The sequence below is a fragment of the Sylvia atricapilla genome, chromosome 1, assembly GCF_009819655.1.
Source record: "Sylvia atricapilla isolate bSylAtr1 chromosome 1, bSylAtr1.pri, whole genome shotgun sequence".
NCBI lineage: Eukaryota > Metazoa > Chordata > Aves > Passeriformes > Sylviidae > Sylvia > Sylvia atricapilla.
The window spans coordinates 81,931,832-81,945,899 of NC_089140.1; the positions used below are offsets into that span (position 1 = coordinate 81,931,832).

Below are 14,068 nucleotides of genomic sequence, written 5' to 3' on the forward strand. Positions count from 1 at the left end.
AGATTGTTATAGAACCAGAGTACATGGTTTAAGAGAAGTATTGTCAAGGAGACCAGTAAGTCTCAACTAAATGAAAGGACAGAAGTTGATTAAACTCAGCTAAGAGTTTCATCAAAGGAAAGGCAGAACAGACTTTTTAAAATCTGGAAGGGAAATAAGACACCATATGAAAGGATACACTCTTCTCTACAAGACTAGGAAGCTAGATGGAGGAACTGAAATGCCCATTGTTGAAACATTATTTACACAACAGTCTTACTGAAAACTTGGTGTAAAAAAGACCATCAGCAGAATAACAAAAAAGTAGAAAAAGACTGAAAGCCATACTCTACTCCAGAGACTGAAGAAAGGCCTGTATTAACAGCCTAAGAATTAACAAATAGTATAAAGTGGCTGTAAGCCAAAAAAAAGAGACTGAACAGCAAAGCCTCATAGAAATAAATTACTTAGAGAACTGGTTTTCACGCAGATATAAGGAAGGCTGACAAAGAAGAAAACACAGCAGGTCAAGGGGTACTGTAGTGACTCCCAGCTGGACTTGTTAAGCATCACAACAGCAGATGGAAGCTGAGACCACAGTCTGTGTCTCATGCACTGCTGAAAAACAAAACAAGTACACAGACAAAAAAAAACACCCATACAAAGAAAGTGAAAACAATCTCAAGATCAGTCTGGTCTCAAGAAATGGAAATAACCAGGTCCACGAAATACTGCTGCTGTTGAGAAGCTTCTCTATAACAATGAGAAGCAATGTTAAGCAAACAAATGAAAAACAAAACCTAAGTACTGAAATTGAAAGGGGGAGCTATAAGCTTACAGATCAAAATCTTTGTAGGTAGCCTGAAGACACTGTAAGACTCAGAGGCACAGGGCAAAAGCTAATCAATTCCCCAAAGCAACTTGGGGAAAGACCAAAATACAACCACAGAATGCCTCAACATGCCAAGTAAGGAAGCTTCTAAAATTATCTTCCACAGAGGGGAATAAAAAAAAATCTGAATTATTATAATAAAAAAGGATTTAATATAAAGACCCAATTAATATAAAGACTCAATAATGCAGGCCAAGAAAAGAATTTCCTTGAGAAATTATTTTTAAGAGTATATAAATCAGTAGAAAATTCTTTTTGAAGAATTGGCACCCTGCTAAAGGACTTCCAAACAGATGATGCAGGTATTAAAAAGAACTACTAGAGAAGAACAGACTGTAGCAGAAAGGGGTTGCTTGGTTTTGTGGTTTGTTGTTTTTTTTTTTAATTTGTTTTCAGTGTGGGGTAATTCTCACTCCAAAATAATCTATGCATGGGGAATAAATCAGAATAATAAATCTGTCTCAAACTGGAGCATTAGTGTAAGGCATTGCAGACAAAAGCAAAAAAATTAAATGTAAAAAAAAAATCACCACAAACAGTCAGGATTCACCAGAAAGGTGACCAACAAGACTTAAAAAAGAAAGAGCTGAAACTGTAATAGCACGTAACCTGCACCCAGAAGTTCCACAGTATCCAAAGACAGGCATGTGATGTAATGCCAGTCTCTCCTGGGATCCCTCTCAAAGACTTAGGGAAGTACCAGCACGTCTGGCATCTGCACTAGGAAAAATTGTTAAAAGCAAAGGTACCAAAGTCCTCAGGGATTCTAGGGTGTATGTTCAAAATACGCATAAACAGTTTGGAAAAGGGCTGAACAGCAATCCAGCAAAGATGAGGGTCAACTATGAAGAAACACAAAAGGATTTCATAAGAGTCACTGTGGAGCAAGAAAGTGGCAGATGGATTTCAGCAGAGATGCGTGTGCAGAGATGCACCTCGGACAGAACAATCCCAACTTTATACACTAGACAACAAGCTCTTGGCTGGCTACTAGCACTTGGAGACATTTGGTGTTTACCACAGCTAGACCCATGAAAACATCACTTAGGTGCTCACCAGCAGTCAAAAAACAACCCAAAATGCAGAACATAGGAAATTATAATAAAGAAGAGAGAATATCACAATGCCTCCACCTCAATGCATGGTGAACACCATAATTTTGGTTCAACCACCACTTCCAAATGAATGCAAAGGAAGAAAAGATAGTTTTCAAGAATAGTCAAAGCTGCAGAGTAGCAAGATTCTGAAGGAGTAACACTTGGATTTAAGTTTTCTCTTCTCTGCAGGGAGTGAGCACAACTATCCTTTAATGCAGCTCTTTTGATGTTTAAAGGTAGTGTCCATCTCAGGCCAACAGGAACAACAACTCCACTGGAGCTATCTGCGTGCAAAGGTATAGCCAGAACCCCATGAGCTTGTGACTATTCCTACTGTATCATGCCATGGAACAGAGAACACACACCTATTCCTGCCAAAAACATTATTAGTAGAACCCGGATGTGTGGGCCTGTATATTTTATATTCAAAATTATGCCCGGTGCAAACACTACATATTCAACCTGAACAATGAGTGGGGTTTTTTTATACATCATCATTTGCCATATCAGCAGTTTTCTCTCTCTTGGTTTTATTTTCCATCGATTTGAGTCCTCTCCTCTTGTTAGCCACCTGTCAGATAAAATCTGTCTGTATGTACAACTATGTATTTAATAAGCTGGGTTCAGAGGGCCCAGGAACAGGGTCTAGGAACATGAACAGGACTGCCATGCCTTTCAGTCATCCAGCAGCATCTCAGCCTTCTCTTAGGCTGGCATTTATCAAAAGCTTTACTTTAAAACATGTAACAGCATAAAAAAACCAGGATGGTCAAACCTAATTACTAGTGGCTACAACCCTCAGCTGGTGCATTTCTAAAATTGTCCCACTCAATGGCAGCAGCTGGCAGCCCCAGAAGATAAACTCAGATAATGTCCCAGAGAGCAAGGACAGTTAATTACATTCTGCTCCCTGAAGTGACCTCTTCAAAAAAGCAGGGATACAACACGATGAAAAGGTAGCAAAAATCTTTACTTTGATGAAACTAATTATTTCAGGCTCCAGAGGTAATTAGAACCTACTCACATCATTTATTCATTTTTAATACACATATAGTGATCCAAACACCTTTCTTGCATACTTTATTCTACGTGCATTGGTTCTGACTACCTCTCAAAAAAAGATGGGTTAATAACTCAGTTTAGCTTGTTTTTCAGATAAAATCTGAAATTCTCAAAATCCTTCCTCATATTATAGAAACACTTTTAAAGAAAGTCTCCAATAAATGCAACTACTATTTATACAAATCACAATACATGGAAGATAAACTGAGTATATCACTTAGGAAAAACATATATTTTGTAATTAAATATATTCAAAACATGTCATTGAAAAAGCTCCATCATCCAAGCATTAAGGATAATACAATACTTCACAAGACTCAAATATATGGTTTTTCAGATTAACTGCACTGTAACATGTACTAAAAGTAAAATTATGGCCTTTCTGGTACCCATACAGGTTCGTGCAAGTCTGAAATACTCACTTAGATTTGTAGAAATCAGAAGTACTCATTTGACTCTTTGAGTTATTTAATACTGACAGCTAAATATTTTGGCTGTCACTTTTAAATCGAAGCTAAAAGGTGGCTTTCCCTCACCATTTTCCTCCTGACATAATAACTTGAGAATATGGCTGTAATCAAGAACAAGTGTCAAGATGCAACTCACAAGTAAGAATGACAAAATTTGAACCAGGGAGCACATGAGCTTCTGCCCATAAGGAAACTACTCATTTTAAGGGTCTGTTTAATGAAGAAAAAGGTACACTTAAGCTTCTCTCTCAAATGGATCTTTTAAAAATACATTTTGCAAGAATATTCCCAAGATTTAATGAATTGGTATAATAGAGTAGCATGAAAAATGGATTTAATATTGAAAGGCACTACTGTCATTTTGTAATTACTTTTCAAGTGTTTCCTAAGGTGTTGCAATTACATACTAAACACCATTATTACTATCACAACCATGTTTTTAAAGTTTACTCCCCTAGGATACTTTCCACACTCTCGTATGTCTCTCAGTCAACTGACTTCAAACCTAAGAGATTTCTTATTTCATATATGACTCCATGATCAGGACCACATTCTGCAGAGCCTATTATTTATACTGTGATAAAATTTCAAATAAAGTTTACAAACATGCTAACTTACATTTAAAATATAACTGCCAAATAACATCGCAAGAGCAAAACTTCAGAAATAATCACAGGAAACAGAGCAAAACAGATCCTGCAAATACAGGAAGTTTTGCATTAGTTGAGGGATTTTTCATAAGTCTTGTTACCCTATTTCATTAAAACATATATAAGAAAATAATAAAAGTCAAAGAAAGCAAGACCAGTCTGGTAAATTGTTTTATTGTTAAACAGATATCATCACTTGAAGCAACTTTATAAAATCCCACCACCTATCAGTCAGGTTTAAAAATTCCCAGAGCTCACTGGTGCAGAAAACAAGCCCCAGTGAGAGCCTATGGCCATTTTCTGGCATGAGTTAGCAGGGTGGGGATCCCCAGTGGGGTGTAAAGGACAAGCTACTGGTCTGGACAACTTCCCCGACCATGTCTTACGTCTTGACCAGACTAGACAGTTCTCAGACCACTGTGCTGCTAAAAAGGACCATCACAGAACCTGCATCAAGAGAATCCAACCACCTGTGAAGGTATATGAAGCAACTTGAAGCGACTCATGAGGAGCAGCTGAGGAAACTAGGGCTGTCTAGCCTGGAGAAAAAGTTGTTCAGTGGGGACCTTAACACTTTCTGCAATTACCTTAAAGACACAGCAAGTGGTCTTGGTCTCTTTCACCCAATAACAAACAATAGGAAAAGGGAAGATGGCCTTAAATTGCACCAGACGAGGTTTAGATTGAGTATTAAGAAAAATCTCTTCACCAAAAGGGTGAACAGGCTACCCAGGGAAGTGCTGAAGTCATTATTCCTGGAGGTATTTAAAACACACATAGATGTGTAACTCGGGGACACAGCTTAATGGTGGACCTGGCTGTGATGGATTAATGACTAGATTTGATGACCTTACGGGTCCCTTCCAACCTAAACAATTCCATAGGAACAGGAGCACTAGCAAGCAGGATCTGAGGCAAGTTCAAAGAGCATCTGTTTTCCTAACACTTGTCTCAGAGGAAATAACATGTCCAAGTCCTCAGCCTGAAATCAGTCTTGCTGGCAAAGGAGCTGGGGGGAATCTAGCCTTCCTAGAATTTTCCTGCCAGACTGACCAAAGTACTAGCAAAACTGGAGAAAGGGATATGGACATTTTACCTGGAATCGAAGGACAACAATCCCATTTATCCAGTTATCAGATCCACTATGCCAGACATAGCATTTAGGGTCTTTAAAAGATTCCACAGCACACAGTTCAGCTGTGAGGAGGCAGGTGGAAAAAAGTAAATTCTAACTACTTTTGCGAACCTTACTGAGTAGCTCTGAGAAGCTATTTTGGGAAACAGGTGGGCCAGAGCACCTCTCATCCCAGCTGCTCTCTGGTGTAAGCAACCAGAAGCCATTGCTCCTGTACACTGGAGCACACCTTCCAGGTGAGAAAACCTTCAAAACTAGAACCATGGATGGTGAAAAAAGAGAATGCTCAGACTGACACATCATCATCTGTGGTCATTGCCTCTCCCAGACAGAACCCTGGAACAGGGTCACACCAGAAACAGCAAGGTATTTTATATCATATATGCACCACTAAGAAGGAGAGTTCTGTTTAGAAAAGAGATAAAGAAAATGTTTCTATAAAGCTGAGTGAAATAGATAACGGGGAGAGTAAGTGTAGACACAGCCTCACACTCCTCTGTACAGATCGTGCAATAGTCTCTTCAATTTTCAGCATCACCTGAATAAGGTTCAGTGTCTGAAGGTTGCTTATTCAAAATCTAGAAAGAAAAGATATGGAGAAGAAAATGCATGGACCTGTTTTGGGTTTTAGGTTTTTTTCAACAGATTTGATGCTCAAAGAAAAAACAGTCAGGGAAAAAAGGGCAGAATTGTGCCATTTCACTTATTTTCAGATCCAGATCCCCCCAAAACAGAAGTTTAATCTGTTGGCATCTTCTCATCATCACAGTTCAATACGGCTTGAGCGGATTCAATTCTTTTTGAAATATGCAGAAGCTACTATGACAGCACATAATTATTTGGGATCACAACTGTGACTGGGGAGGTAGGCACAGAAACAAACACTACAGGTGTTCAACTGCACTTTTGTCCCCATGATGCCAGCAAACACAGCTGCTCAAGACATTTGCAGAACACATCTATGTGTGAAGTGTTTATCAGTTTGGAGTCATGCATGGAGCAGCCTGGATGACTCCAATGACCACTACTGTTAAAATAAGTTTTCTTAATCACTCTGTAAATGCAGGGACTGTGGTCTCTGGTTAAGGTCCTTAATCTAGAAGAGCTCTCGAAGGCTCAGAGAAACATATTCACCATTTTGTAGGAGTTTTAACATCCCCACAAGTGGTATGGATATATCAGTCCACAACAAGGAACATGAAACCAATTTATAAAAATTTAAGGAAGATAAGCAGGCAGGTATTCACAGCTCCATGGCAGATCCACTATGAAGTTGCCAGTACAGGATTTGTAAATCCACATACCTGGCTTGAGGCTGATAAAGACAGCAGACAATCGGAGCCCAATCCATCATCTGTCTTATTCCCACTGCACATCAGTAAACAACAGCTCTAGTCAGTATGTTATTTATCATTTTTCTGTCCGCTGCAGTAATGATTAGCAGTTCTGGACCCACCATTTTGAGTCACAATTCAAGTCACTAAGTAAGTTTTCTATCGCAAGGTATGCATAAAACTTTAATCTATTAAGATTACAATTAAAGGCTAAGCATTTTTTTAATATCGCCATACCCATAGTTTTATCCAATTCTTATTCGGAATTTAGGTTGTTCAATACGAAAGATGAAACAGAGGCATGGAAAGTGAGGTTGCCACCAGCACCCCATTAACTTGATGGCTCTGTTTCCAGCCTTGTTAGGGACTGGCAAATGAGACAAGCTCTTAGCAGCAATAAAAGTAACCACAGATGTTCTGCGGGTGTCATTAGCGAATGAAAGAAGTAGCAGCCCAGACTGATGTAGTACTGAGGGCGAAACCAGACAGAAAGCCAGGCAATTCCTGCTTCAGACAGGAAGATACAGCAACCTTTCCTGCCTGCCTAAAGAGGTAATACTGCCTTAAAAACATCACCCTCAGAGAACACCAGAAGGAACATCTGGCAGGGACAGCAATATTCTGAGACTCTATCAAGTAACCAGCAAGTCTTGCTAGACACTGACTAGAGACGAGAAAAAAAGAATTAGAAACGTGGATTTCCTCACGGAACATTTTAATAGGGGATTTGAAAGCAGAACTGTACAGTCAATTATAACTGGAATCGTGGAAAGAAAAGGCATTCTAAATACACTGATGTTAATTTTGAATTCCGTCTCACGTTGGTAGCAGCAATGGTATGGCAGAAATAGTTTGAGGTAGGATACCTCCTAAGCACAACCACCACAACATCAAGCATGCAAAAAAACATCTCTGCCTCTCCTTCAATTAGTGAGGATTTTCTTACTTCATTACCTTTGCTGTGATTTAGCTTTCTTCTTGGGGGAATGAATATATTGGAGTTTGAAAACACTATAACAGATGCTTTGGCTTAGTTTCCGTCTGCAAGGATTCCAAGGAACGTTTTCAGACCTTGGGTATTCTTGGACTTTGGGAAAACAGTTGGTGCTCTTAAACTAAAAAAACCTGTCAATTACACAGGGTTGATCTCAAAAGATATCCTAAAATTGAGTACAAATGGTCTTATAGTATAGCTGTATTATTCCATGCAATTAGGTTATAACAGAGCATCTCAAGAACACAGATACAAAATCACATCGTCAGTGTGGTGACCTTTTGGTGTGGATGGATGAATGTTTCAGAGGCAGACTGATGAGATGAGAACATTACCAGAGGTACACATCAGATGCTTTTAGAGAATGATGAAACATGCTAAAACTACTTTTTCCACATGGACTTGGAAGACTTTTCCCCCTTCATTTCAGGATGAGATTTTGATCATGGAAATCTGGAAGGGCTTGGCCGATGTCCAGTTCTAACCAGAAACACCATAAATTCTTTTATTTCAGGAATAACATCAATTAAGCGAAGAAGGATTTGCTGTCCTTCTGACCAAGGGCACAAAAAAATGGCACATCTCAGCTCAAGCCCCAAGAGGCTTACAAGACTCCCCTCTCCTGTGGATCTTCTCCTCACACAGAAACAGTTCTCTGCCAACCAGATTGGCAGCTAGGAGGTTTTCACGTACTCCTTCAGAATGAGGCAGCTACTTCTTTCATGCAGGATCAGCTGACGGTAAACTCAGTCAGTCTAATGCCAGAAAAGCAACTGCTGCAGAACGTACATCTGCCACGCTGCAGGGTACATCTACCTAGTTAATTGTACTCCCTCTTCAAGAACCATTGACTACTCCCCTTTTTGCTACAGAGAGTATTTGGGTATGTCAGTAAAATAGATATGCAGCCAACCTTTAGTTTCTTGAATTTATAAATCCATAAAAAGGTTCAGGAATCTAAACTGAGCCTACCAGCACGATCCTGAGCTTCTCAGGAACTTCAAAGCAGTGGTTGAGGGGGCAACTAATACCTCTGCTCCACAGACAGTCCTTAGGTGGCTGACCCAGCACAGTCTCAGAGCGCTTTGGGAGAGGGAAGACAACACCACACCACACTGCAGAAGCACTTTTTGCTCAACACATGGCCGAGGACACCCTCAAGAAACACGCACCGACACACCAGAGCCTGCACACCAGCAACCACATCTTAAGAGCTTTACAAGGTCACATGTGGCAGCAAGAATTTAGGAGGGAGATAAGGGCTGCAACTAATGTTAACACCACAGAGCAGGCTTACAGGTCCTGAGCAAGGAGAACAGGCCAGCCTAAAAAAAACATGTGTATCTGGTACCAGACTGGTGAACTGTAAGTTTTCAGAAAAGGAACAGAAAGAAGATCTCAACAGGTTTAGATCTTCTCCCACTTAAAACACAAGTGCTAAAAGATTTTGATATCCCTGAAGTGTAGGTTGCTACTGAAGCCTGTATCTATGGACTAAGTACTCTTTTAGTCTATAAAAATGCACGGATAAAGAAAAGTTATGGCCTTCCAACAAATTGTACAATTTGGGCATCACCCCTGTCTTCAGATTTTTTGTTTGATCATGTAAGAAACTAACCAAAACTTCAGATATTTCAGGTACACTCATATTTTACACTATGAATTTAAAAATGGCTTTTTTTTCAATCTCCCGCAAATTGTGGTTATAAGAGGTATGCTCCTGCCCAAGAGAAAGCTGTTCTAGATACCACTAAAAATGGCCATAAGCTTTTAGTACTAAAAAGGGAGAGATGGGCAAATAATGAGTTTTTCATATCTATTGTATTGAAAGAACAACACAATAGTCAGAGAGAAAATGAAGCTGACCTCTGGCATTTTTAAGTCCTGAAAGGCTTTCACAGGTCTGGGAAAATAATTTATTCTCTATCGATTAAAGCAGCAGCTAAACATGGATGACTGATCTCATTTTGCCAGTTTGCAGTTCATGCCAGGTAGAGAAATACAGAGGATACTCTGACACAGGAAATTCAAACGTTGATACTATCACTACATTATTTAAAACTGCGAGCTGTGAATGGTCATCGTTCAAGCTGACTCTAGTAGTTTTATATCTAGCGTTTGAGGAGATAGAGTGCTTAATTCCAAAGGTCAAAATCACAATAGTTCTCTGAAACAAAAGCAAAATCTCCCAAGAAACCTCTCTCAGTAATAATGGCAGTACATTGTCTGAAAGAAAAGTAATCAGATTTCCAGGCACACTTTGTAAGTAATCTTGTTTACTGTAATTTTGCAACAGCTTTCATAAATTTTTCATCTGAAATCAGGAAGGCTAAGCTTGTATTCTGACAGGTTTGAAAGAGCTGAGTAAGTAAAATACACTCTGTGCGGCTGGCTGTGTTTGGGAATACTTAAGAATACTTTGCCAATAGAAGAAACACCAAAAAAAAAAAAAAGGCAACTCAGACATCACAATGATATATTTTAAAAACCAAATAAAACATTAAAATAGAAGGAAAGCCTCTCATTTCCATTGATTTCCAAGTTTTTTTTAAGACAGCCTAGAACATAAAAATGGTTCATACTTCATGAATATTCATCCTAACAATGTCCAGTCCCATGTTCCATATTCTAAGCTGTTCTACAAAGCACAAGCAAGAAACCCAAATTGAGCGTTACAGTGAGTAATTTTTTAGTATTGTCTCCACAACAGGCTTAAGTAATTTTCAGTGAAATCTAAACTGCTTTGTACAAAATCTAAAGGAAACAACTGCTAAGAAATATTTCCCCTAACTTCAGATGCATAGCACAGATCTATCCCCCTTCACTTCCATTGGGCCTTCTTACAAAATTAAATCTTCTGTCAAAACAATCACACATGTACAAGTTGTGCAAAATGAAAAGTAAGGATATTAATATCAGCTTTTGTGGCTCAGATACTCCTAACTACATGTCCCTTTTATATCACAGGCACAAAAAATGACTGAAATTCCAAAGCTCCATAAAATGTGTCTCCCTTATTCAGATGAGGGAGAAACAGATCTAAACCTTCAGGAATATTTTAATCACAAATGCAACCAGAAACTAGACTATAATAAATGCTTTTAGGTGAAATTCTGGGCAGGGCTCCATAGGATTTTGTCCAGCATCCTGTGGCTGGAAGTTCATATAGGCAAGCTTTCTCTCTGCATGAAGTTACTTTTATCTGTCGACTGGAAACTTTGATGAACCCCACCTCTTTCTCCACTCACCCATCCAGTTGTTAGCTACAGGAAGATAAAGGCTCAGGAAAAAGGTTTTTAAAGCATTTTTTTTCCCCTTCCGGTATGTCTGGAATTCCAAATGCAGACTGAGCTATAAAATGCACTCTTTCTGAAGAAGTAATGCTGGCAAGATTCAGCCAGCTCACAGTTTTGTTTCCATAGCTTTCAGCAGTCCTTCCATCTGTGTCCAGTTTTATGTCACCTTCATCACCATGAAAGATTCACCTCAAGAGATGAAATTAACAAAATAAGCACACGCAACTTGTAAACAAACTGTCCACCATACCATAACTAAAAAGTACAAAATTTAGTGCTAAACACTGTCAAAGCCCAAATTCTGCTACCTTCACTGTGGGCAAGTACAGTGTACATCTCCAGAGGTAACTCTGCCCAAGAGACTTCTAATTCCACCTTCCAACAGTCCCTTCAGCCCTGATGGGCAAGCACCCACATCAACATACTAGAACGAGATAAGTGGTCAAACCTGTATTTGGCATACAGAGCTCCAAAATTTAAACCCTTGGACATTAAATAACTGAAGTATGAAGCATCACCATTACTGGCCTCACTTTTACAACTGTTTTCTATTAAGTAGGAATGGTTGAACAAAAAACTTATAATACAATCATACAAACACTAAAAGGAAAATAAACCACCAATTGACTCAAAGCTTAGTTAATCCTACAGGCAGTTCCTGCAGGTTTTAAGACAAAAGTTCGGTCGAGCAAGAAAGCAGGATTCTCTGTATAAGCAAACGCTGGCTGCAGTGCCTCTAGGAGAATCCATTAGATTATACCGACCTACTCATCCTTGCCTGTAGAGATAACCAGCTCTATTCAATAAACATTCAGTTTTCCAGAAGACCATAAAAAGATTTAAAAAAAAAAAAAAAAAAAAGGGAGGGGGGTGGGGAGAGGGGGGGAAGAGTCTGAGACCACTCAAATACCCATTTACTTCAGAAGTATACAGTAATACCAACAGCCTGCCTCTAATCATTAACAGCAGGAAAACTCTGTAAAGGACCAAGAATTTTACTGCCCTCTGCAGCTTTTCCTTTGCAAGGGCAAAACGCCACCCATTTCAGGGGAGATAAACTGATACCGACTGTCACCTGCTGCTGTGACACATTTTTCTACCCAAAGCCTGGAAACCCCGCACTGAGCAAGCAGAAAAGACACCCGACCGACCAAACTTCACCTTCCTTAAAAACGAAGGCTGTGCCGTCCCAAAAGCTTTCTGGAGAAAATGGGTCAAACACTAGAAAATGATATCATAGGGGAAGGAGGGGGCTAGCACAAGGAGGGCCACGGCCCCTCCTTACTTGCAGTAAAAATATTACTTCAGATACAGGTACCGACCGCATTTTTGTGCGGCGATTCAAACCCTGCCACTACAAAGGCCACCACGGCCAAGCCGCCAGTTGGAAGAGAGCGGAGCCAAGAAATTAAGTGAATTAAACTCGATGCGCTTGTTGACTCAGTTTTCGCTCCATCAGCCGCGCGGCCGCTGCTCCAGCGTCGCCTCTAAATATCGGGCAGCAAAGTTCGGGCGGGGGTTCCCCGGCCCCCGCCGCCACCTCGGCGCCTCCCGCCACCAACTTTCCGCCGCAGGAGCTGCAGCACCGGCTCTCGGCCGCCCCGTCCCGTCCCGCCCCGTCCGGATCGGCTCGGCTGCGAGCGCCGGGCGCGGCGATGCCAGCGGGGCGGCGGGAGAGGGGATGCCCGGGAACCCGGGAAAGGCGCGGGTCCCGGACCGGGGGAGCGTCTCTTACCAGCCCGGAGGCGAAGAAGACGGCGAGCAGAGCTAGGCAGGCGCCCATCACGATGAGGAGCAGGAAGACGATGAGCGGGTGCTGCTGGCTCATGCAGTAGTAGGACTCGTAGAGCCAGTCCCGGGAGCGGGACTGTTCGCCGCTCGCCCCGCAGCCGCCGCCCGCCTGCTCTGCCCGCTCCAGCAGGTAGCGGCGTCTCCTCCTCATCATCATCGCTTCTTGCCACATCGGGCAGAGCCCGCGCAACTCCCTCAGAGGCGCCGCTGCTGCAGGAGGCAGCCGGGGAGTGGAGCGGGGCGCGCTCCCGCGCGGGAGGCGGAGAGGAGGAGCCGCGGCGGCGGCATGGGCACGGTGCGCCGGGATGCCGCGGCCGCCGCGCAGCCCGCCCGGGGCTTGGTGCGCCTCCGGAAGGCGCCACCCCGCACGCACAAGCCTTGCCCGGCTCCCCCGGAGGCGGGGGCGGCAGCCGCGCTCCTCCTCGCCGGGGAGGGCAGCGGGCGCCCGCCCAGAGTAAGCGCCCCGGGGCGGCGGCGGCGGGAGGTGCCTTCGCGGGCGACCTCGAAAGCCGCCCCCGCCTCTCGGCCCTCCGCACCAGCGCCGGGAGATGCCCCCGGCCACCTGCCCCGGCCTCCGCCTGCCTGGGGCCGGGAGCCCTCGCCGCCCGCAGGGGCGCGGTGCCGCCGCAGGTGCCGCTCCCGACGGCGGCCGTGGGGCGGAGAGCGCGGCGTGTGCGCTCCCGGCCCGCCCCCGGCCCTGCCCGGCGCCCGCGGGTGCCCCTGCCTCCCCCGGGTGTGTGGCAGCACCTCCCGGCGCCGGAGAGAGACAGTATTGGGGGATGGCTTTGAAATTACTCCCGCGGGCGGAGGGCTCTTGCAGGACTGTTTCACTGGGTACCTTTTCTGGAGGATGAATCCCCTTTTTAGAAATCATACCTCGACTTTAGTCGAAACGAGCATTCAAGTTAGGAAGAAGCATAACATACATTTCCCCCATTTCCTACCATGTTCCGTAGGATTTGGTTAATTCCTGTCAAAGCAGGGACAGGAAAGATGTTGGACATCTAACCCAATAAAGTTACGTATCTGTCATGCACAGCATTTACAGGCAGTGCTGCATCCCTAGCCCATTGCTTCCCTGAATGTCCCTCCCCACAGGTTGAGTCTGTCTCTGCCCTCTCTGATCTACCCTCCAGCCTCTGTTGTTGCTTTGTCACATCCTTAAACCTCACAGAGGCTGCCAAAGCACTCCCAGGAGAGGAAGAGACCAGAGCAACACAGATGGTAATGGGCCTGAATGTCCCAAGGGTGTCTCCTGGTGACTGGAGTAATGTTAGAAGCAGGAGGGATTTGGGATTTCTGTGCTACTACAAAAAGTGAAAAACTGGAGCTAACATAAGTGATCATAAATTGTCATAAATTAGAGAC

General features: G+C 42.8%; 1 protein-coding gene across 1 annotated transcript in view; it reads right to left on the reverse strand.

The window, feature by feature from the left end:
- Positions 1-13,016, reverse strand: part of ADCY2 (adenylate cyclase 2) — a 204,169-nt gene extending 191,153 nt beyond the window's left edge. The window contains 1 exon segment of the mRNA XM_066326668.1: positions 12,645-13,016. Coding sequence (XP_066182765.1) covers positions 12,645-12,872 — 228 coding nt within the window. The 5' untranslated portion in view covers positions 12,873-13,016.
- Positions 13,017-14,068: the final 1,052 nt, after the last annotated feature.